This window comes from Gorilla gorilla, chromosome 8 (genome assembly GCF_029281585.2).
Source record: "Gorilla gorilla gorilla isolate KB3781 chromosome 8, NHGRI_mGorGor1-v2.1_pri, whole genome shotgun sequence".
Classification (NCBI taxonomy): domain Eukaryota; kingdom Metazoa; phylum Chordata; class Mammalia; order Primates; family Hominidae; genus Gorilla; species Gorilla gorilla.
In genome coordinates, this window is record NC_073232.2 from 144,444,637 (window position 1) to 144,470,119 (window position 25,483).

The 25,483-nt window shown below is 47.3% G+C and overlaps 1 protein-coding gene across 23 annotated transcripts in view; it reads left to right on the top strand.

Annotated features, from left to right (window-relative positions):
- The window catches only part of JAKMIP3 (Janus kinase and microtubule interacting protein 3), a 139,525-nt gene that overhangs the window by 39,229 nt on the left and 74,813 nt on the right, over positions 1-25,483 (top strand). For all 23 annotated transcript variants that reach the window (XR_010135329.1, XR_010135314.1, XR_010135315.1 and 20 more), the window contains exon 2: positions 18,245-18,521. Coding sequence is in view for 5 of the 23 variants with exons in the window: in XM_063710583.1 (XP_063566653.1) it covers positions 18,249-18,521 (273 nt within the window). In the remaining 18 variants the exon portion in view is untranslated. The remainder of the gene's footprint in view (positions 1-18,244; positions 18,522-25,483) is intronic.

Consider the following 25,483-nt stretch of genomic DNA (forward strand, 5'->3'; position numbering starts at 1 on the left):
CTCTTCTGCACCTTTCACATAAATGGAATCATACACTCTGTGGCCTTTTGTGTCTGGCGGCTTTCACTTAGCGTGGGGTTTTCCGAGTTCATCTGTGTTGTCATATGCGTTAGGATTTCATTCCTTTTCATTGCTGGAATAATATCCTATCACGTGGATAGACCGTTTTTGTTTATCTGTTCACGAGTTGACTGACGTTTGGGTCATTTCCGCTTTTTGGCAATTGTGAGTCACGTTGCCATGAACATACTTGTGTGTGTTTTTGTGTGGCCTTGTGTTTCTGTTCTCTTGGGTTTACACCTAGGGGTGGATGGCTGGCCTATGGTGGCCCCAGGTCCAATGGTGTGAGGGCTGGCCTGTGGGGCCCCAGGTCTGACGGCATGAGGACTGGCCTGCAGTGGCCCCGGGTCTTACCGCGTGAGGGCTGGCCTGCGGTGGCCCCGGGTCTGACTGATTGAGGGCTGGCCTGCGGTGGCCCTGGGTCTTACCGCGTGAGGGCTGGTCTGTGGTGGCCCCAGGTCTGTGGTGGCCACACTGTCTTCAGGCAGCCTCCACCTCAGCGTGTGAGAGTTTTCTGCTCTTCCCCAAGCGGCAGCCAACTTCTGCCCACACGGCTTCCTCTCCTTGCTCGGGAGCAAAAGGTTTTTGCTTCCACGCTTAGCCTAGAAGGGGTAGATCCAGGAAGAAGGGGGCCTCTGCTTCACCCTCTCCCGGTGACCTGGGGAGAGGGTTTGCTGTGCTTCCCCCAGTGGCTTTGTCCGAAAGAGGGTTCTGGGCAGGGGGTGGCCGGTACCTGCACCTGGGGCCACTTCCCGTCTTCTGCTCTCTCTCAGCCCTTCCTGTGAGTGCCTGGTGCCCTCCCCTATCTGAGAACTTGGTCCCAGCTCTTCTGAAGGGCACACTGGGCCACATGGGGCCCGAAGAGTCCTCGCCCACTGTCTCCTGTGTTCAGCTGACTGTGGGGAACCTGGGCCATTTGAGGGTTTGTCACCATTTGGAATTCAGCCCCTCGGGGGCCTGGAGCTCATCAATGGACTCCGGGAAAGACATGATTATGTAGATGAGGTGGCTTTATTTGTTTCCAGGATGGGAGTGACATTCTCTTGTGATTTTCTACATCTTAAGCGGAGGTGGTTTTCTTGTGTTTTTTTGAGACAGAGTTTCACTCTTGTTGCCCTGGCTGGAGTGCAATGGCACGATCTCAGCTCACTGCAACCTCCACCTCCTGGGTTCAAGTGATTCTTCTGCCTCAGCCTCCAGAGTAGCTGGGATTACAGGTGCCCGCTACCATGCCCAGCTAATTTTTTTTTTTTTTTTTTTTTTTTTGAGATGGAGTCTCACTCTGTCACCCAGGCTGGAGTGCAATGGCATGGTCTCGGCTCACTGCAACCTCCACCTCCCGGGTTCAAGAGATTCTCCCGCCTCAGCCTCCTGAGTAGCTGAGACTACAGGCATGTGCCATCACACCTGGCTAATTTTTGTATTTTTAGTAGAGACGGGGTTTCACTATGTTGGCCAGGCTGGTCTCAAACTCCTGGCCTCAGGTGATCCGCCCGTCTTGGCCTCCCAAAGTGCTGGGATTACAGGTGTGAGCCACCTCACCCAGCCTCTTGTGTTTTTAAAAAGACTTTTGTTACCTTGTTTGTAAATTACCTCTTTTGATAGTTACCAGTTTATCTAGTGAGATCTTATTGGTTTTGTTATTACATTTCACAACCTCCTGATACAGTAAAGATACTTTTTGTTGTATTTACTGCAAAGATTATTTCGACTGGTTTCTAGCCTCTCAGTTGCATCACACATTTATAATAAAGATGTGGAAGGATTTCATTTGCTGGGACATTTTTTTTTTCCTTTTGTATATTCCTTTTTTTTTCCTTTTGTATATTCCTTTTATCTTTTTTAAGCCTAGAAAGGCCTCTCCTCTCCAGAGATTTGAAAAATGCTCGCTTTTGCTTTTTCCCAGTGGTTTTAATACTTTGACTTTTTTCACCTTTAATTCCCTTTAATCCATTTAGAATTTGAAGGTAGAAAGGCAATGATCCATAGATTCATTTCTCCTCACAGTCAGCAGCCCAGCATCCCATTCCCTGCACATAACACGCCCCCTTTCCCACTGAGCCCAAGGACCTTCTCTGTGGGGGGGGGGGGGAGGGGGTCCCGTTTCTGGCCATGTGCTCCTGTTCAGTCATCTAGCCACTCCTGAGGTTTTGGGGTTTCTTTTCCAGTTGGGTAAAACTGCATTATTTGGACTAGAGAATTGTTTTTCTGTTTGAAACAAAGTTTGCAGCTTTCCCCCCGGGCCCGTTTGAAGCTGCTCCCTTGGCCCGGCCGCCAGAACCTCCCCCGAGCGTGTTCCTCTTCTGTCGTGCTGCCACTGTGCTGGCTGCCAGGCCTAGGAGGGGCTGGATGATTGGCCGTGGCCGCCGTGCGCCCTGAGCTGCCCGTCACGAGCCGGTGTTGTCTGACTGCACAGGCCGTGGCGTTCGGCAGGCGCAGGGCTGGGTGGCCCTGAAGGCTCAGATAAGCGGCGCATGGGAGTGACCCAAATGCCCACTCCTGCCCCGTCACCCTCTCTCCTGGCACCTGCGGCTTCCAGGAGACCCCCACAGCCAGCTGCCGAGGCCTGGGCCCGGCTTACAGTGGCCCCCGCAACGTGGGCGCCTGGCCTGGAAGTGGACGGCCCAGCCCCACAGCGCTGGGGTCTGTGGACCCCGGTAGCCCCGCTTCTGGTAGTGGGATCTGCATTTGTTTTCTCTTGCTGCCATGACAAATTCACATAGAGTTCCCCATATTAGATGGGTCCATTTGCTGCCTCTTGCTGTTTTCTCTGAAGTCTGGGCTGGGGCTCATTCCAGGCTCTGGCCCCACTGCCTTTCCTGGGTCTCATCTCTTGTACGTTTGGTTGTTAGCAGATTTCAGCGGTAGCACTGGAGGGCATGCATTTTCGTTTTTGTTGTTTTGAGGATTGAAAGTTGTTTATTTACACACACATGCCAGCAGTTGGCTGCAGAGATACCAACATGGAAACAAGCCAGGAGGGTTGACACCATTTACATATAAAAGAATCAAGATTGGTACATGGAACACGAATATGCCACCAGTTTTTAAATTTTAACTGTGGTAAAATAGACATGACACAATTTTTACCATCTTAGCCACTTTTAAGTGTGCACTTCAGTAGTGTGAAGTGTATTCACATTATTGTGAAAGCAATATCCAGAACTTTTTCATCTTGTAAAACTGAGACTCTGTCCCCATTGAACAGCTCCTCACTTCCCCTCCTCCAGCCCCTGGCAGCCACCTTCCATTTTCTGTTTCTATGAGTTTGTTCCAAAGACCTCATGCCTCCGTGTTGTGGCACGTATCAGAATTTTCTTCCTTCTTAAGGCTGAATCGTGTTCCATCTTGTGTGTAGACCACATCTTGCTTATCCATTCATCTGTCAAGGGACATTTGGGTGGGTGGCGTCTGCCTCTAGGCCATGGTGGATACTGCTGCTGTGAACACAGGTGGACAAATGTCTCTTCCAGACCCCGCTTTCAATTCTGTTTTTAATATTTTGAGGTGGCATGGTGGCTCACACCTGTAATCCCAGCTACTCAGGAGGCTGACGCAGGATAATTGCTTGAGCCCAGCAGTTGGAGGCTGCAGTGAGCTACAATCATCACTGCACTCCAGCCTGGGCAACAGTGTGAGACCCCACTCAAAAAGATTTTTTTTGAGGATCCATCATGCTGTTTTCCACAGTGGCTGCACCATTTGACATTTCTGCCAACAGTGTACCAGGCTTCCAGTTTCTGTACACCCTTACTAATACTTGTTATTTTTTGGTTTTTGATCATAGCCATCCTAATGGGTGTGAGGTGGCATTGCATAGTGGTTTTGATTTGCACTTTCCTGACAATTTGTGGTGTTGAACACCTTTTTATGTGCTTATTGGCCATTTGTATATCTTCTTTGGAGAAATGTGTATTCAAATCCTTCCTAATTTTAAGATCAGATTATTTATTTTCTTGCTGTCAAGTTATAGGATTTTTTTTTTCTTTAGATGGAGTCTCTCTCTGTCACCCAGGCTGGAGTGCAGTGGTGCAATGTCAGCTCACTGCAACCTCTGCCTCCCAGGTTCAAGCGATTCTCCTGTCTCAGCCTTCTGAGTAGCTAGGACTACAGGCATGTGCCACCATGCCCAGCTAATTTTTTTTTCTAGTAGTGACAAGGTTTCACCGTGTTGACCAGGCTGGTCTCGAACTCCCAACCTCAAGCAGTCTGCCCACCTCAGCCTCCCAAAGTGCTGGGATTACAGGCGAGAGCCACCGTGCCCGGCCAAGTTATAGGAATTCTTTATACATCCTGGACATGAACCCCTTGTGAGATAGGATTTGCAAATATTTTCTCCCATCCCACAGGTTGTCCTTTCAGCCTGTTGATTATGCCCTGTGATGCACAAAAGTTTTTAATTTTGCCATAGTCCAGTTTATCTATTTTTACTCTTATTGCCTCTGCACTGATGTCATATTCAAGAGATCATCCCCTAAGTGTCATGAAGCTTTTGCCTTAATTTTTTTTGTAGAGTTTTGTACTTTAAGGTCTTATGTTTAGGTCTTTGATCCATTTTAGGTTAACTTTTGCATAAGGGTGTAAGGTAAGGGTCCAGCTTCATTCTTTTGCATGTGGACATCCAGTTTTCCCAGCATCATTTATTGAAAAGACTATCATTTCCCCATTGAGTAGTCTTACTTAGTACCCTTGTCAAAAATCATTTTATATGTGAACTCACACTTATTTGTAAACCCAGGATTTATTTCTCCTATGTTTGCTTCTATGAGATTATTGTTTTACCTTTCACATTGTTATCTGCAATCCATTGGAAAATGATTTTTTGTCTATGGTAGGAGCAAGCTGTATTTTTCCGTGTGAATGTCCAGTTAACTCAGCACTATTGAGAAAAAAGACTGCCTTTGCCCAGTGCCTCACAGTGTTGCCTGCATCACAGACCAGCGACTGCTCACGTGCTGGTCGGCTCCTGAGCTCTGGAGTGAATCCTGAGTCTTGTCTGTTCTTATCCCAGTGCCCGCATCTTTACTAAGGTGCCCTTGGAGAGGTCTGGAGATGGGTAGTGCGAGGCCTCCGGTTCTGCCTTCATCATCACGGTTGCCTCCGTTATTCTTGGCCTCCTGTTCTTTTATGTACAGCACAGGTCAAGCTGCAGAGATGAGCCAGCACCTCTGGTTGGGTTCGTGGTTCTGCTGAGCCAACTGGCCTTTCCGAGGAGTCTCGGGGGGAGACGCGATCCTTTCCTGAGGTACAGGAGCAGCAGTGCACAGAGAACCACACGTCGCTTCCCTACAGAGCAGCCCTCATCGGCCTCATTGATTTGGGTCTTTTAAAATCTCCATGTCTCTTCTTAACCGGCCACTGTCTTCCTCTGCTTTCGTGCACACAGGGATTTTATTTATGCTGACTGTTTTCCTGTCCCTGCCTACGAATTCTGTCATCTGTGTCATGTCTGCGTTTGTCTCTGTGGGTCGGCTTTACCCTCCTCATTGTGAGTCCCAGGTCTCTGCTCATTGCATGCTTGGCAATTTTTTAAATTTAATTTTTATTATTTTGCTTCCCATTGACCAAACCCAACCTGGTAATTCTTGATTAGATGCCAGACATTGGGCATTGTTTGTTTTGGGGGGGCTGAATTTTTTTTTTGCTTCCCTTTAAATAATTTTCAAATTATTATTTTTTAAATTTTTTATTTCCATAGGTTATCGGGGAACAGGTGGGGTTTGGTTACATGGGTAAATCGTTTAGCGGTGATTTGTGAGATTTTGGTGCACCCGTCACTCAAGCAGTATGCACTGCACCCAATTTGTAGTCTTATCCCTCACCCTCTTCCCACCCTCTTCCCACCCTTTCCCCCTGAGTCCCCAGAGTCCATTGTGTCATTCTTATGCCTTTGCCTCCTTGTAGCTTAGCTCCCACCTACGAGTGAGAGCATACGATGTTTGGTTTTCCATTCCCAAGTTACTTCATTTGGAATAATAATCTACAGTCTCCTCCAGGTTGCTGCGAATGCCATTAATTCATTCCTTTTTATGGCTGAGTAGTATTCCATTGTGTATATATATACCACAGTTTCTTTCTTTTGTTTTTTTTTTTTTTTTTTGAGACAGTGTCTCACTCTGTCGCCCAGGCTGGAGTGCAATGGTGCAATCTAGGCTCCCTGCAACCTCCGCCTCCCAGGTTCAAGCGATTCTCCAGCCTCAGCCTCCCGAGTAGCTGGGACTACAGGCGCCTGCCACCATGCCTGGCTAATTTTTATATTTTTAATAGAGACAGAGTTTCACCATGTTGGCCAGGATGGTCTCGATCTCTTGACCTCGTGATCCGCCCGCCTCAGCCTCCCAAAGTGCGGGATTACAGGCGTGAACCACCGTGCCTGGCCTATACCACAGTTTCTTTATTCACTTGTTGATTGATGGGCATTTGGGTTGGTTCCACATTTTTGCAATTGTGAATTGTGCTGCTATAAACGTGCATGTGCAAGTATCTTTTTCCTATAATGACTTCTTTTCCTCTGGGTAGATACCCAGTAGTCGATTGCCGGATCAAATGGTAGATCTAGTTCTTTAAGGAATCTTCACACTGTTTTCCATAGTGGCTGTACTAGTTCACATTCCCACCAGCAATGCAGAAGTGTTCCCTGTTTACTGTATCCATGCCAACATCTATTCTTTTTTTTTGATTTTTTGATTATGGCCATTCTTGCAGAAGTGAGGTGGTATTGCATTGTGGTTTTGATTTGCATTTCCCTGATCATTAGTGATGTTGAGCATTTTTCATATGTTTGTTGGCCATTTGTATATCTTCTTTCGAGAATTGTCTATTCATGTTCTTAGCCCACTCTTTGATGGGATTGTTTTTTTCTTGCTAATTTGTTTGAGCTCATTGTAGATTCTTAATATTAGTCCTTTGTCAGATGTATAGATAGTGAAGATTTTTCTCCCATTCTCTGGGTTGTCTCTTCACTCTACTGACTGTTCCTTTTGCTATGCAAAAGCTCTTTAGTTTAATTAAGTCACAGCTATTTATCTTTGTTTTCATTGCATTTGCTTTTGGGTTCTTGGTCATGAAATTCTTGCCTAAGCCAACGTCTAGAAGAGTTTTTCTGATGTTGTCTTCTAGAATTTTTATAGTTTCAGGTCTTAGATTTAAGTCCTTAATCCATCTTGAGTTGATCTTTGTATAGGGTAAGAGATGAGGATCCAGTTTCATTCTCCTATATGTGGTTAGCCAGGTATCCCAGCACCATTTGTTAAAAGGGTGTCCTTTCCCCACTTTGTTTTTGTTTGTTTTGTCAAAGATCAGTTGGCTGTGAGTATTTGGGTTTATTTGAACCCAAAGTTCTCTATTCTGTTCCATTGGTCTATGTGCCTGTTTTTATACCAGTACCATGCTGTTTTGGTGACTATGGCCTTATAGTATAGTTTGAAATCAGGTAATGTGATTCTTCCAGATTTGTTCTTTTTGCTTAGTTTTGCTTTTGGCTATGTGGGCTCTTTTTTGATTCCATGTGAATTTTAGGATTGTTTTTTCTAGTTCTGTGAAGAATGATGGTGGTATTTTGATGGGAATTGCATTGAATTTGTAGATTGTTTTTGGCAGTATGGGCATTTTCACAATATTGATTCTACCCATCCATGGGTAGAATGTTTGTGTTTCCACTCGTTTGTGTTATCTATGATTTCTTTCAGCAGTGTTTTATAGTTTTCCTTGCAGAGGTCTTTCACCTCCTTGGTTAGGTGTATTCCTAAGTATTTTATTTCTTTTGCAGCTATTGTAAAAGGGGTTGGGTTCTTGATTTGATTCTCAGCTTAGTTGCTGTTGGTGTATAGGAGAGCTACTGATTTGTGTACATTAATTTTGTATCTGGAAACTTTGTTGAATTATTTTATCAGTTCTAGGAGCTTTTTGGAGGAGTCTTTAGGGTTCTCTAGGTATACAATCATATCATCAGCAAACTGACAATTCGACTTCCTCTTTATGGATTTGTATGCCCTTTATTTCTGTCCCTTGTCTGATTGCTCTGGCTGGGACTTCCAGTACTATGTTGAGAAGTGCTCTGGCTGGGACTTCCAGTACTATGTTGAGAAGTGCTCTGGCTGGGACTTCCAGTACTATGTTGAAGAGAAGTGGTGACAGTGGGTATCCTTGTCTTGTTCCAGTTCTCAGAGGGAATGCTTTCAGCTTTTTCCCATTCAGTCTGATGTTGGCTATGGGTTTGTCATAGATGGCTTTTAATACATTGAGTTATGTCCCTTGTATGCCAATCTTGCTGAGAGTTTTAATTATAAAGGGATGCTAGATTTTGTCTAATGCTTTTTCTGCATCTATTAAGATGATCATGTGATTTTTGTTTTTAATTCTGTTTATGTATTGTATCACATTTATTGACCTGCATATGTTAAACCACCCCTGCATTCCTGGTATGAAACTTACTTGATCTTGGTGGACTATCTTTTCGATATGTTGTTGGATTCGGTTAGCTAGTATTTTGTTAAGGATTTTAGCATCTATGTTCATCAAGGATATTGGTCTAGTTTTCTTTTTTAGTTATGTCCTTTCCTTGTTTTGGTGTTAGGGTGATACTGGCTTCATAGAATGATTTAGAGAGGATCCTCTCTTTCTCTATTTTGTGGAATAGTGTCAATAGGATTGGTACCAATTCTTCTTTGAATGTCTGGTAGAATTCAGCTGTGAATCCATCTGGTCCTGGATTTTTTTGGTTGGTAATTCTTTTATTACCATTTCAGTCTCGCTGCCTGTTATTGGTCTGTTCAGAGTATCTAGTTCTTCCTGATTTAAGAAGGAGGGTTGTGTCTTTCCAGGAATTTATCCATCTCCGCTAGGTTTTCTAGTTTATACGTGTAAGGATGTTTTTAGTAGCCTTGAATGATCTTTTGTATTTCTGTGATGTCAATTGTAATATCTTCCATTTCATTTTTAATTGAGCTTATTTGGATTTCCTCTCTTCTTTTCTTGGTTAATTTTACTAATGGTTTATCAATTTTCTCTCTCTCTCTTTTTTTTTTTTTTTTTTTGTGAGAGGAAGTCTTGCTCTGTCACCCAGGCTGGAGTGCAGTGGTGCGATCTTGGCTCACTGCAACCTCCGCTTCCTGGGTTCAAGCGATTCTTCTGCCTCAGCCTCCCGAGTAGCTGGGACTACCAGCGCATGCCACCATACCTGGCTAATTTTTGTATTTTTAGTAGAGATGGGGTTTCACCATATTGGCCAGGCTGGTCTCGAACTCCTGACCTCGTGATCCACCCACCTCGGCCTCCCAAAGTGCTGGGATTACAGGCGTGAGCCACTGCACCTGGCCTTATTTCTTTTCAAAGAACCAGCTTTTCGTTTCATTTATCTTTTGTATATATTTTTTGTTTCAATTTCATTTAGTTCTGCACTGATCTTGGTTATTTCCTTTCTTCTGCTGGGTTTGGGTTTGGTTTGTTCTTGTTTTGCTAGCTTCTTGAGGTGTGACCTTAGATTGTTTGTGCTCTTGCAGATTTTTTGATGTAGGTGTTTAGGGCTATGAACTTTCCTCTTAGCACTGCCTTTGCTGTATCCCAGAGGTTTTTATAGATCACTGTTGTTCAGTTCGAAGAATTTTTAAATTTTCATCTTGATTTCATTGTTGACCCGGTGATCATTCAGGAGCAGGTTATTTAATTTCCATGTATTTGTGTGGTTTTGAAGGTTCCTTTTGGAGTTGATTTCCAGTTTTATTTCACTGTGGTCTGAGAGAGTGCTTAGTATAATTTCAGTTTTCTTAAATTTATTGAGGCTTGTTTTGTGGCCTATCATATGGTCTATCTTGGAGAAAGTTCCATATGCTGTTAAATAGAATATATTCTGCAGTCGTTGGGTAGAATGTTCTGTAAATATCCATTAAGTCCATTTGTTCCAGGGTATAGTTTAAATCCATTGTTTCTTTGTTGACTTTCTGTCTTGATGACCTGTCTAGTGCCGTCAGTGGAGTACTGAAGTTCCCCACTATTACTGTGTTGCTGTCTATTTCTTTTTTTAGGTCTAGTAGTAATTGTCTTATAAATTTGGGAGCTCCAGTGTTAGGTGCATATATAATTAGGGTTGTGATATTTTCCTGTTGGACAAGGCCTTTTATCATTATATAATGTCCCTCTTTGCCTTTTTAATTGCTATTGCTTTAAAGTTTGTTTTGTCTGATAGAAGAATAGCTACTCCTGCTCCCTTTTGGTGTCCATTTCCATGAAATGTCTTTTTCCACCCCTTTACCTTAAGTTTATGTGAGTCCTTATGTGTTAGGTGGATCTCTTGAAAGCAGCAGATACTTGGTTGGTGAATTCTTACCCATTCTGCAATTCTTTATCTTTTAAGTGGAGGCTTTAGGCCATTTACATTCAACATTAGTATTGAGATGCGAGGTGCTGTTTCATTCATTATCCTATTTGTTGCCTGTATAGCTTGGCTTTTTGTTTAATTGTATTTTTGTTTTATAGGTCCTGTGAGATTATGCTTTTAAGAGGTTCTGTTTTGATGTCTTTCCAGGATTTGTTTCAAGATTTAGAGCTCCCTTTAGCAGTTCTTGTAGTGCTGGCTTGGTAGTGGCAAATTCTCTCAGCATTTGTCTGGAAAAGACTGTATGTTTCTTTCATTTATGAAGCTTAGTTTCACTGGATACAAAAGAGTTGGCTTGTAATCATTTTGCTTAAGGAGGCTGAAGATAGGGCACCAATCCATTCTAGTTTGTACGGTTTCTGCTGAGAAATCTGCTGTTAATCTGATAGGTTTTCCTTTATAGGTTACCTGGTGCTTTTGCCTCATAGCTCTTAAGATTCTTTTTTCTGTCTTAACTTTAGATAACCTGATGACAATGTGCCTAGGCGATGATCTTTTGGGGATGAATTTCCCAGGTGTTCTTTGAGCTTCTTGTATCTGGATGTCTAGGTCTCTAGCAAGGCTGGGGAAGTTTTCCTTGATTGTTCCCCCAAATATGTTTTACAAACTTTTAGATTTCTCTTCTTCAAAAATGCCAATTATTCTTAGGTTTGGTCATTTAACATAATCCCAGACTTCTTGGAGGCTTTATTCATATTTTCTTGTTCTTTTTTCTTTCTTTGTTGGATTGGGTTAATTTGAAAACCTTATCTTCAGGCTCTGAAGTTCTTTCTTCTGCTTGTTTGATTCTATTGCTGAGACTTCCCAGAGCATTTTGCATTTCCATAAGTGTGTCCATTGTTTCCTGAAGTCTTGATTTTTTTTTTTTATACTTTAAGTTCTAGGGTTCATGTACACAACGTGCAGGTTTGTTACATATGTGTACATGCACCATGTTGGTGTGCTGCACCCATTAACTCGTCATTTACATTAGGTATATCTCCTAATGCTTTCCCTCCCCACTCCCCGCACCCCATGACAGGCCCCGGTGTGTGATGTTCCCCTTCCTGTGTCCAAGTGTTCTCATTGTTCAATTCCACCTATGATTGAGAACAAGCAGTGTTTAGTTTTTTGTCCTTGTGATAATTTGCTGAGAATGATGGTTTCCAGCTTCATCCATGTCCCTACAAAGGACATGAACTCATCCTTTTTTATGGCTGCATAGTATTCCATGGTGTATATGTGCCACATTTTCTTAATCCAGTCTATCATTGATGGACATTTGGGTTGGTTCCAAGTCTTCGCTATTGTGAATAGTGCCGCAGTAAACATACATGTGCATGTGTCTTTATAGCAGCATGATTTATAATCCTTTGGGTATATACCCAGTAATGGGATGGCTGCGTCAAATGGTATTTCTAGTTCTAGATCTTTGAGGAATTGCCACACTGTCTTCCACAATGGTTGAACTAGTTTACAGTCCCACCAACAGTGTAAAAGTGTTCCTATTTCTCCTCATCCTCTCCAGCACCTGTTGTTTCCTGACTTTTTAATGATCGCCATTCTAACTGGTGTGAGATGGTATCTCGTGGTTTTGATTTGCATTTCTCTGATGGCCAGTGATGATGAGCATTTTTTCATGTGTCTGTTGGCTGCATAAATGTCTTCTTTAGAGTAGTGTCTGTTCATATCCTTCACCCACTTTGTGATGGGGTTGTTTTCTTCTTATAAATTTGTTTGAGTTCTTTGTAGATTCTGAATATTAGCCCTTTGTCAGATGAGTAGATTGCAAAAATTTTCTCCTATTCTGTGGGTTGCCAGTTCACTCTGATGGTAGTTTCTTTTGCTGTGCAGAAGCTCTTTAGTTTAATTAGATCCCATTTGTCAATTTTGGCTTTTGTTGCCATTGCTTTTGGTGTTTTAGACATGAAGTCCTTGCCCATGCCTATGTCCTGAATGGTATTGCCTAGGTTTTCTTCTCGGGTTTTTATGGGTTTAGGTCTAACATTTAAGTCTTTAATCCATCTTGAATTAATTTTTGTATAAGGTGTAAGGAAGGGATCCAGTTTCAGCTTTCCACATATGGCTAGCCAGTTCTCCCAGCACCATTTATTAAATAGGGAATCCTTTCCCCACTGCTTGTTTTTGTCAGGTTTGTCAAAGATCAGATGGTTGTAGATGTGTGGTATTATTTCTGAGGGCTCTATTCTGTTCCATTGGTCTATATCTCTGTTTTGGTACCAGTACCATGCTGTTTTGGCTACTATAGCCTTGTAGTGTAGTTTGAAGTCAAGTAGTGTGATGCCTCCAGCTTTGTTCTTTTGGTTTAGGATTGTCTTGGAAATGCGGGCCCTTTTTTGGTTCCATATGAACTCTAAAGTAGTTTTTTCCAATTCTGTGAAGAAAGTCATTGGTAGCTTGATGGGGATGGCATTGAATCTATAAATTACCTTGGGCAGTATGGCCATTTTCACGATATTGATACTTCCTATCCATGAGCATGGAATGTTTTTCCATTTGTATGTGTCCTCTTTTATTTCATTGAGCAGTGGTTTGTAGTTCTCCTTGAAGAGGTCCTTCACATCCCTTGTAAGTTGGATTCCTAGGTATTTTATTCTCTTTGAAGCAATTGTGAATGAGAGTTCACTCATGATTTGGCTCTCTGTTTGTCTGTTATTGGTGTGTAGGAATGCTTGTGATTTTTGCACATTGATTTTGTATCCTGAGACTTTGCTGAAGTTGCTTATCAGCTTAAGGAGATTTGGGGCTGAGACAGTGGGGTTTTCTAAATATACAATGATGTCATCTGCAAACAGGGACAATTTGCCTTCCTCTTTTCCTAATTGAATACCCTTTATTTCTTTCTCCTGCCTGATTGCCCTGGCCAGAACTTCCAACACTATGTTGAATAGGAGTGGAGAGAGGGCATCCCTGTCTTGTGCCAGTTTCCAAAGGGAATGCTTCCAGATTTTGCCCATTCAGTATGATATTGGCTGTGGGTTTGTCATAAATAGCTCTTATTATTTTGAGATACGTCCCATCAATAATTAATTTATTGAGAGTTTTTAGCATGAAGGGCTGTTGAATTTTGTCAAAGGCCTTTTCTGCATCTATTGAGATAACCATGTGGTTTTTGTCTTTGGTTCTGTTTATATGCTGGATTACATTTATTGATTTGTGTGTGTTGAACCAGCCTTGCATCCCAAGGATGAAGCCCACTTGATCATGGTGGATAAGCTTTTTGATGTGCTGCTGGATTCAGTTTGCCAGTATTTGATTGAGGATTTTTGCATCAATGTTCATCAAGGATATTGGTCTAAAATTCTCTTTTTTGGTTGTGTCTCTGCCAGGCTTTGGTTATCAGGATGATGCTGGCCTCATAAAATGAGTTAGGGAGGATTCCCTCTTTTTCTGTTGATTGGAATAGTTTCGGAAAGAATGGTACCAGCTCCTCCTTTTGCCTCTGGTAGAATTTGGCTGTGAATCCATCTGGTCCTGGACTTTTTTTGGTTGGTAAGCTATTAATTATTGCCTCAATTTCAGAGCCTGTTATTGGTCTATTCAGAGATTCAACTTCTTCCTGGTTTAGTCTTGGGAGGGTGTATGTGTCCAGGAATTCATCCGTTTCTTCTAGATTTTCTAGTTTATTTGCATAGAGGTGTTTATAGTATTCTCTGATGGTAGTTTGTATTTCTGTGGGATCAGTGGTGATAACCCCTTTATCATTTTTTATTGCGTCTATTTGATTCTCTCTTTTCTTCATCAGTCTTGCTAGCAGTCTACCAATTTTGTTGATCTTTTCAAAAAACCAGCTCCTGGATTCATTGAGTTTTTGAAGGGTTTTTTTTGTCTCTATCTCCTTCGATTCTGCTCTGATCTTAGTTATTTCTTGCCTTCTGCTAGCTTTTGAATGTGTTTGTCCTTGCTTCTCTAGTTCTTTTAATTGTGATGTTAGGGTGGCAATTTTAGATCTTTCCTGCTTTTTCTTGTGGGCATTTAGTGCCATAAATTTCCCTCTACACACTGCTTTAAATGTGTCCCAGAGATTCTGGTATGTTGTGTCTTTGTTCTCATTGGTTTCAAAGAACATCTTTATTTCTGCCTTGATTTTGTTATGTACCCAGTAGTCATTTAGGAGCAGGTTGTTCAGTTTCCGTGTAGTTGAGTGGTTTTGAGTGAGTTTCTTAATCCTGAGTTCCAGTTTGATTGCACTGTGGTCTGAGAGACAGTTTGTTATAATTTCTGTTCTTTTGTATTTGCTGAGGAGTGCTTTACTTCCAACTATGTGGTCAGTTTTGGAATAAGTGCGATGTGGTGCTGAGAAGAATGTATATTCTGTTGATTTGGGGTGGAGAGTTCTGTAGATGTCTATTAGGTCTGCTTGGTGCAGAGCTGAGTTCAATTCCTGGGTATCCTTGTTAACTTTCTGTCTTGTTGATCTGTTTAATGTTGACAGTAGGGTGTCAACATTATTATTGTGTGGGAGTCTAAGTCTCTTTGTAGGTCTCTAAGGAGTTGTTTATGAATCTGGGTGCTCCTGTATTGGGTGCATATATGTTTAGGATAGTTAGCTCTTCTTGTTGAATTGATCCCTTTACCATTATGGAATGGTCTTGTTTGTCTCTTTTGATCTTTGTTGGTTTAAAGTCTGTTTTATCAGAGACTAGAATTGCAACCCCTGCTTTTTTTGTTTTCCATTTGCTTGGTAGATCTTCCTCCATCCCTTTATTTTGAGCCTGTGTGTGTCTCTGCACGTGAGATGGGTCTCCTGAATACAGCACACTGATGGGTCTTGACTCTTTTTCCAGTTTGCCAGTCTGTGTCTTTTAATTGGAGCATTTAGTCCATTTACATTTAAGGCTAATATTGTTATGTGTGAATTTGATCCTGTCATTATGATGTTAGCTGGTTATTTTGCTCGTTAGTTGATGTAGTTTCTTCCTAGCATTGGTGGTCTTTACAATTTGGCATGTTTCTGCAGTGGCTGGTACTGGTTGTTCCTTTCCATGTTTAGTGTTTCCTTCAGGAGCTCTTGTAGGGCAGGCCTGGTGGTGACAAAATCTCTCAGCATTTGCTTGTCTGTGAAGGATTTTATTTCTCCTTCACTTATGAAGCTTAGTTTGGCTGGATATGAAATTCTGGGTTGAAAATTATTTTCTTTAAGAATGTTGAATATTGGCCCCCACTCTCTTCTGGCTTGTAGAGTTTCTGCCGAGAGATCCACTGTTAGTCTGATGGGCTTCCCTTTGTGGGTAACCCGACCTTTCTCTCTGGCTGCCCTTAACATTTTTTCCTTCATTTCAACTTTGGTGAATCTGACAATTATGTGCCTTGGAGTTGCTCTTCTGGAGGAGTATCTTTGTGGTGTTCTCTGTATTTCCTGAATTTGAATGTTGGCCTGCCTTGCTAGGTTGGGGAAGTTCTCCCGGATAATATCCTGCAGAGTGTTTTCCAACTTGGTTCCATTCTCCCCATCACTTTCAGGTACATCAGTCAGACATTGATTTGGTCTTTTCACATAGTCCCATATTTCTTGGAGGCTTCGTTCATTTCTTTTTACTCTTTTTTCTCTAAACTTCTCTTCTTGCTTCATTTCATTCATTTGGTCTTCAATCACTGATACCCTTTCTTCCAGTTGATCAAATCGGCATCCACCCAGTGGATGGTGTTCCCAGTTCACCTGTCAGCCCCGCAGGCTCCTCGTGGTTCCTTGGTGTCTGCATCGCCTCCCAGGTGATGGGTCACCTCCAACCCTCCTTTCACCCTCCCTCTGTGAGGCCATCTTCACTCACCCGTGGAAGTCTACTTGGCTGCCCTGTGGCCCTCCCACCTGCCCGTCCTGCCACCTCCGCTGGTCTCTGAGCCCCACACCCACACAGCTCGGCCTTCATCAAACTGCAGGGCCCATGTCCAAGTCTCCCTCCCATGGTCCTGTGAGCTGATAAATAGGGGGCTGCAGACAGATGCAGGAGTAGGGGGGGAGGGCTGTGTTCACCAGGCCGGAGAGGAGATGCAGGAGTGATGGGGGCCTTTGTTCACCAGGAGAGGAGACGCGGGCATGGGGTGGGGGAAGTGTTCACTGGGAGAGGAGATGCGGGCGTGGGGTGGGCCTGTGTTCATCAGGAAATGGAAGCAGGAGTTGTGGGGGTGGGGGCTGTGTTCACCGGGAAAGTTCCCAAGTGTGATCTGCCTGCTTGTCCCTTCTATCCTGGCTGCCTTCACTGCCCTGTAACAGGTGACAGGAGCAGAAGGTAAACAAGGACAAGAGAGAAAGGTGCTTTTTTCCCTCTGTCGGGGAAAGCTGGTCATGGTGGGGATGGAAGGAGGCCCCAGGAGCAGGAGGGCCACAGAGGGGCCCAATGGAACTGTTAGGAGCACCGGGGGTCCTTGACCCTCTGGGCAGCCAAGAGGAGCATCTGACATAGGAGCTGGGGTAGAGAAGCAGCTGCTGGAGAGGAACATCAGGGGGAGAGAGGAACATCAGAGACGGGGAGGAGCACCTGGGGGAGAGGAGCAGCTGGAGGGGAGGAGCACCTGGGGGAGAGGAGCACCTGGGGGAGAGGAGCACCTGGAGGGGAGGAGCAGCTGGAGGGGAGGAGCAGCTGGAGGGGAGGAGCAGCTGGAGGGGAGGAGCAGCTGGAGGGGAGGAGCACCTGGGGGAGAGGAGTAGCTTGTTGGGGGGGAGCCTCTGAGGGAAAGGAACAGCTAGGGGAGGTGCCTGGCAGCACAGAAGGAAAGTGTGAGGATCTCACCAGCCTCATCCGATCACCTCTTCTTAGACAATGAGCAGCTTCCCTGGGGTTGAACCTGGAGGACTTGCTGTGACCAGCGGAGATCACTGATTGCCCACACCGGGTCCCTAGTGCCTGACCATGGATCGGTGCCTGTCCGTGGCCTGTTAGAAGCTGGGCCATACAGCAGGAGGCAAGCAGTGGGCGAGGGAGGGAAGCTTCCTGTGTATTTATGGCCACTCCCCTTGAGGGACACAGAGCCAGACCCTATCTCCAAAAAAAGAAAGAAAATCCATCTCCATTAAACAGTAGCTCCCATTGCCTCTCCTGCCAGCCCCTGGCACCCACCATTCTACTTAGTTCCTGGGTTTGCCGACTGTAGATCCTGAATATATACGTGAAATCATGCGGCATTTGTCCTTCTGTGACCGGCTCATTTCACCCAGCCTGATGTCTTCAGGGATCCTCCTGTCATAGCATGTGTCCGAATCTCCCTCCTGGTTACAGCTGGATAATATTCTGTTACGTGGATATTCTGCATTTTGTGTAGCCACTCATCCATCGATGGATGCAGGTTGCCTCCACTGTGCAGCTACCTGGATTGTGCTGCTGTGAGCTGGGCGTGCGCTTCTGTTCTAGTCCCTGCTTCCCGTACTTCTGGGCATTTCCTGGGTACAGCTTGTGGGTCTCTGTGGAGGAGCCCGGTCACGGGGTCCCTCTGCTGTCTGAGAGCTCGTGGTTTATACATGCCATTGCCGCGGTGTGGCCTCACAGCCATGTACAGAATTCTGAGTTAGAAGTTGGGTGCCCACTCCCTCACTCTCTGATTCCTAAGAGGGAAAAGAATTCACCTGTGCTGAGTGTTCATCCCGTAGCGTGGGGATGTCCTCTTAGATGTGGGGTCCCTGTCTGGGGGCACCATACGGCGGGCAGATGGGCTCTGAGGTCTGGGGCTGGTTCCCTGGCCTGCGTCGTCCAGGTAGCATCCTCAGCGCTGCAGTGAGGTGGGGGTCCACGTGCCCCCACCCCGGCACACAAGCCCCTGAGCTCCAGGCCACGGCTTCGGAGGGAGCTGCTCACCACGGTGTGCTTTCCCCTCCAGGTGAATGAGAAGATGTAGTGTGACAGCAGCCCGGGTGACACCTGCTGGGAGCTTGGCGTGGACACCCCAGCCACCCCCAGCTCAGCCCAGCCCAGCCGGAGCACCCTACCCCTGGGTATCCCCCCGGCCATCCAGCCTCACCATGTCCAAGAGGGGCATGAGCAGCCGGGCCAAGGGGGACAAGGCAGAGGCCCTCGCGGCGCTGCAGGCGGCCAACGAGGATCTTCGAGCCAAGCTCACAGACATCCAGATCGAGCTGCAGCAGGAGAAGAGCAAGGTGGGCGCTCCCCAGACCCCCACCCTTGAATGTCCCTCCCTCCCGCCTCCCCTGGGGCCCAGAGGCTCTTCCTGGAGTGGGTTTGGCCAGATCCCTGTGGAAACCCCCACCCAGTCCTAGAGACTGCTTGGGACAGACCACATGGTGGGGGGTGGGGCGGCAGGCAGTGGGAGACTTGAGGGCCTGTAGGCACAGGTGCCGTGGTGGTGGCCACAAACCACGCTGAGCTCACAGAAATTATCCTCTGCTGCGCGGGGACAGCCCTCCCATCTGGGGCCGCAGGGCCTTGGGGTCTGTGTCCAGTGGTGCCATCCCTGGAAAGGACGCTGACTTTCCCGCTGCAGCGTCCATGGTGGAACTGACCTGAAACAGAGTGGGCAGGTATGACTCTCACATAGGAATAAAGGAAAAGGATGGGCCATCGGTTTAGAGCTTCCAGATTTGGAGGAACAGCACCCGTTAGCAAATGTGGAGATGCAGGGGCAAGCCTGGGGGATGGGGAGGCCCACGATGGCCTCTGGCTGGATGCCCAGCACTTTGGGGCTTTTGAAGCCTCGGGAAAGATTGGGCTGTGCTGAGCTGTGCTGGCAGCCAAGGGGGTGGGGGTCTGGAGCAGGGGGAGGGGCTGACCAGAGGACAAGCCAAGCCCTGGGGTGGGCTACCCATGCCTGAACCTCTTTCCACCTCTAGCATGAACTTGGCCCTCTCCTTTCCATTTCCTGGTCCCCAGGAGCCATTAAGAAGTGTGCCCAGGCTCCTGGAAGGAGAAGGCGAGGGGAGAGAGCATCTGGAGAGAAGGCAGCTCCAGGAAGGGGCTGGGAACGAAGGCAGGTGCCTGCCGCGGGCTTGGAAGGGCCTGGGTCACGCGTGGATGGTGTCCCCACTCCAGGCCCTAGTTCTCTCCCTCCCCGTTTCTTGCCCATCAAAGGCATCTCTCTTGGGACCTGCATGGTCTGGCGGTGGAGGGGAGCCGGGTTATTTGGGGCTGGTTGCTTAACCTCTGACTTATTCAACCTCCTGTGATTTCACCTCCTTGTTATATCAAAAGAAGAAGAATGTTTCGTGACACGTGATAATCACGTGTAGTTCAGACTTTGGTGCCCACACCACAAGGAAAGTTGCATTAGAACATGAGTCATCCCAGCACATTAGGAGGCCAAGGTGGGAGGATAGCTTGAGCCCAGGAGTTCGAGACCAGCCTGGGCAACATAGGGAGACCTCATCTCTACAAAAAAAAAAATGGACACATTAGGCAGGTGCGGTGGTATGCTCCTGTGGGCTCAGCTGCTCAGGAGGCTGAGGCGAGACAATTACTTGAGTATAGGAGGTTGAGGCTACAGTAAGCTGTGATTTTGCCACTGTACTCTAGCCTGCATGACAGAGCGAGACCCTGTCTCTAAAGAAATAAGAATGATTAAAAAAAAAAAAAACCCACAGCTGCACCTGCTCATTTACATATTGTCCTTGGAGTTGACCCACAAAACCTAAAATATTTACCATCTGGCCCCACCCCCATTCCTCCCCGTCCTGCCATGAGTCCCTCCTCTGTAGAATGGGGATGAACACAGCTTGTGGCCTGGAGCGGGGAGTGCTGCTGAGGTTGCGGGGCACAGCTGGGGGAGTCTCGCTTCTCGGATACCAGAAGGCCGATGGCATGGGGACACGGTCAGTAAATGTGCATCTAGCACCTGCTCTGTGCCAGGCGCCCATAAAGCCCAAACAACAAGGCCCAGAGGCCCCGACTCGCTGCAGGAGCACAAGGTCAGGGTGCTAATGCCCCCCCTCAAAAAATGGGGAGTTGCCCCAAATGGAGAGACCACGCTGCACGGTGAGCCTCAGACATGGCTGTCGTCTTCCGTCTCTGCATTTTGCTGGTGGAAGAAGAGATGACTTGTCAAGAGCCCAGTGAGAATGAAACCCTTTGTTTTATTGAGTAAAAATATAACAATTATCTTTTTTTAAAAAAAACAGAGTCTTACTCTGTCACCCTGTCTGGAGTGCAGTGGTGCGATCTCAGCTCACTACAGCCTCGACCTCCTGGGCTCAAGCAATCCTCTCACCTCAGCCCCTCAAATAACTGAGACCACAGGTGTGCACCACCATGTCCAGCTTTTTTTTTTTTTTTTTTTTTTTTTACTTTTTTGTAGAGACTGGGTCTTGCCATTTTGCCCGGGCTGGTCTCAAACTCCTGGACTCAAGCGATCTTCCTGCCTCAGCCTCCCAACATGCTGGGATTACAGGGCTAAGCCATTGTCCCCAGCCAATAATTATCTTCTTAACAAAAACACCACGTGTGGACATCCCCAGGTTTAGTCCCCAGTTCTCTGTCCACCTAATTACAACAGCATCATGTGATTTTTTGTGCAGTTTTGCCAAAACACATCCATCTGTGACGCCCCGAGGGACACACGCTCCTTGATGGTCAACAGGCCAGGCTTGCGGGCTCCCCAGGTGCCGGCAAGGGTTCCAGGGCTGGCGTCTGAGGGCTGCAACCCAGACCCGCTGGGCACCTTGTGGGGCGTGTTTAGTTGTACCTGGAGGAGAGGATGTGCTCTCTTGGCACAACGTGCAGAAGGCACCGGAGGAAAGGAACGGAGAAGAAGCCTGTTTGCCTCAGAGCTCCTCATCCTGGACGCCCTCGCCAGAGGGTTCATGTTGTGGTTTCCTGCATAAGCGATCTGAGCCCTGCCTCCTCAAGCGTAACTGACAGCATGCTGGATGCACTGGCAGCAACTCCCTTTTGCCAAGTGATCACAGCGCCTCTTGGAGTCAGTTCCACGTGGAACAGTGCAGCTGGCACAAGCTCGTCCATGTTATTTACATGCCCCACCGTGGTGGGCCTGTCGACGGCATCCAGGCTGATTCAATTCTCGGCTGATACTGCAGCCCTGTACCTGGGTCTTGGACTACATGCAAAAGAACTCCTGCAGGAGATGTTCTTGCAAGCCAAATTGCTGGGCCAGAGCGTGTCTATGTTTGCAGTTTGACGGTGACGTCCCCAGGGCCCATGGAGAACAGAGAGGGCCCTTCAGGGAGATCCAGCTGGCTCCCAAGGGCAGCTCCAGGAGCTGGGTCCGGGCAGAGTCCTCACCGCTGGCTCACACCGGTGGGAAGGTGCTGGCTGCTCTGGGACCAGTGGGGTTCAAGATCATGGCTCGGCGTTGCTCCTTCCTGCAGACCTAGTTATCCTGGCTTAGCCAAGGACTCTGAAATATTCTCATCTCTGCCAGGGGGTTCTTTCTAGGTTGGGGTTTTCACACCTCACTGTGCAGCAGAGCCTGGACCTTGGTCCTGCTGGAGCAGAAGCTGCTGAGAGGCATGGGGGAGGCATTGAACCTGTCCAGGGCCGCTCAGCGTCTGCATCGTGGACTTGCCCTCCCACACCAGCTCCTCTGGCCAGCTCTCTCCCTCTCCCAGCCCTTTCATCCTGCCAGTCCCGGGGGACAGTGGATTTCCAACATTAAAGGAGTTTCCAGGAGATGCAGAAAATAATTATTCTTTGTCTCCTCAACTTCCAGGGTCTGCAGCTAACGGAAGCAGGGGGCTGGAGAGGAAAAAGGATGGGTGGAACACAGGTGGAGCCTCAGACAAGAGAGAGCCCCTGGGCCACCAAGACCCCAGAGCGTTCTCTGACCCTGCTCCTACCTCATTAACTCGTCCCTCCCCTGCCTCCTTGTCCCACCCCTCCCCTGCCTCATTCACCTGCTCTTCTCCTAACTGGTCCTGTCTCCCACTGGTGCCTCCAAGCCAAACCTGGACCTTCCCAGCCAAGTGTCATTTAAAACATTCAAGGCCAGGTGCAGTGGTTCATACCTGTAGTCCCAGCACTTTGGAAGGCTGAGGCGGGAGAATCACTTCAGCCCAGGAATTCGAGACCAGCCTGGGCAACATAGCAAAACCTGGTCTCCACCAAAAAAAAAAATTATATATATGTATATAAATTATATATACAAATGTATATATATGTATACAAATGTGTGTGTATACATATATATGTATACATATACATGTATACATATATACACAAATGTATGTATATATATACACAAATGTATGTATACAAATTATGTATATATATACACACACATACACACATGCACATATACACACACATACACACACATATACACACACACATATATTAAAAAAAACTGGGCATGGTGGCACTCACCTGTAGTCTCAGCTATGTGGGAGGATGGCTTGAGCCCAGGAGGTCAAGGCTGCAGTGAGCCATGATTGTGCCACTGCACTCCAGCCTGGGTGACAGAGCAAGACTGTCTCAAAAAACAAAAATTTTTTAAATTAAAAACATTCGAGGTTAAAAAAAGATTGTGTGCACACAGAAAAGAATACGGCAGACAGGCAGCTAGGCACCACCCACAATTAACAAATGACCTCATTTGGGTTCAAATATAAGCAAACTAGAAGCTCTCCGCCTGGCTGCCTGCCCTTGTTCCTGCACGCCCACAGAGAGGTCTGGGTCCCCCTGCGCCCAGGCGTCTTCCTGGCCTGAGAACGACAGCGAGGGTCTCACAGACGGTAGTGAGACCTCAGCTCATTGCACCTGAGGGCCCTGAGGATCCTGAGGACCCTGGAGCCTCCGGCTGCTTTTCTTCCAGCTCCCACCTGGGCTTTCTCCTCTCCCTACTCCATTCCGTAAATGGAATATCCCATCTGAGTTGACCTTCGAGTCTTCCTGAGTGGGGAAGGGCTTGAGGCTGTAGCTTCTGCATGGTCAGAAACAGGACCATGGGAAGCCTTCGGGGCCCCTGGGCTCTTGCAGCTCCGCAGCTCACACAGCATCTTGGCCTCTACCACAAAAATGTGGGGATCCTTGATTTGCAAAACACTTGCATAAGTCATGGCCAAGCAGGGAAGAGAAAATAGGAATTCAGTCATTACAATTGGCAGCATCAATGCTTCTGAAGTCTTTACTGTGTCCGTGCCAAAAGTAATATCGTCATTACAACCCCAGGACAGGATTCTGTAACTAGACCTGCAGCTGTGGAACTGGAGCCTCCTATCTAATTTCCAGCAGATCCAGATGCCTCAGAAGCACCCGTCGGGGAGAATCCAGTTCTGGACCTCAAGAGGGAAATCAATGGCCAGCCAGAGGAGCCCTTCCCAGAACAGACCGACCCTGCCCCACCGGACTCCTGTAGCCTGGAGGGGACAGGCAGCCCCCAAGCCAGTCTGGAATCCAGCCGTGCTCTGGAAGCTCCCACAGCCCACTGGTGGCCAAGGCGGCATCTGGTGGCCTCCACCACCTCAGGCACGGGCAGGTGCTCCCGGGCTGCTGGTGCCTCCAGCAGGGTCTCAGCCTTTGCAGCTCCCAAGGCCGGATCCCAACGTGGGGCCCACGATAGATGGGCTCCGCCTTCTGTGCAGTTTGCCCGTGGTTATGTGAAGATGTGCTCTAACGTGGTGGTTAAATCCGTTTACATTGAACAACCGAGGGAGGGGGAGCTGCTTGTTTCTCTGCCACGGTCCTGGGCTGCCGTGCAGTGGGGAGCTCATCTCTTTATCAAAAATCATCAGAATTCTGCAACTGAATCATCAAATTTTGCAGACTGTGATTTTCAGGGTAAAGAAGGTCCCTGTGAGTTCTGGAAAAAGCATCTTGGATTTCAGTCGGATGGTTAATCGATCACCGAGGAAGACTTGAGCAGACTGAGATTTGACAACTCAAGAATAAAATGATTTAAATAAAAGCTGACTCCTCCAGGTGCCAGCCCTCTGTCGGGAGAGAGATGTGACCGTTTCCAGTGAAGAAGGGGAGGGACTCACAGGGAGGGCTCTCGAGGGAACCACAGGGGCGTGAACTCGGCCTTGTCTTGAGGAAGGTGCAGCGTGGGCTCCTTTAAAGCAGGGAAGAGCCATACATGTCATGAGGATGTAAGTCACCGTGTTTTTGTCGTGGACACGAAGGCTCCAGCTCTGGTCTGGGCACAGCAGGGCCCCTGATGCTTGTTCTGGGGTTTGGCCACTGCCTGCCCTCCTGCAGGCTGAGCCCCAACTCTTGGAACTGTACCCTGGATGAGGAAGTGCAGGGAGCAGAGAAAATTCACGGCTATCACACCTTTCAGAGGTGCCCGGAAAGTCCTACAAGATCCCAGCTCTAACTGGGGGGCCTGCCTAGAGGTGGGAAACGCCATGGAAGCTCCGGCCTCCTGCCCCCACAGGAAACGTGTCCCAGGCAGCTGTGCCCCTGCAGACCTGTGGAGGGAGGCAGCAATGACGGGGACAGGGGCCGAGGCAAGGGGTGGCAGAGCCAGCAGACGCAGTGAGTAGTGCTGGGGTCACTGCTGAGGAAGTGGCCTTGGAGCAGAGATCCCCCATGAGCACAGCAAGGTCTCAGGGTGGGGGGTGGCTCCAGGTGGGGCTAGAGCCCAGGTAGACATGGGGTGAATGGGCATGGGTGTGACCTCGAGCGCCGGGAAGTCCAGGGCAGGTGCAGCCCTCATGGGGAGGGTGCAGAAGAGGTCAGCAGAGGTAGCCATGGGCCCCGGGGGCCATGCAGGTGTGGGGCAGGAGGGGGCCTAGTAACCTATAGTCTGCATGGGGACACTTTGGAGGGAGAAAGGGGGTTACTGATCACTATGCTGGAACAACAAGGAAAGCCGGCCTCCCTGGACCGCTGGGCATCCCACCATGGCGAGGCAAGGAGCTTGGGCCATGCTCCAGGCACAGCCAGCAGCCTCTGGGAGCCTTAAAGCTGGACATGACCTGACTTCTATTTGCATATTATATATTATAAATATGTTTATATATTTAAAATATTTTGACGTTTTAAACATACCCTCTGGCTGCTGTGGGAGGGGCTGAGGGGAGCAGAGAGCAGTGGGAGGCAGCTGCTCAGAGGTCCGTGCCATGGCTGAGGGTGGCAGCCGTGGAGGGGCACGGGGCAGAGGCACCAGGATATGTGGGCAGGCAGGGGTAGAGTCTGTGGGTGGATGGTGTGT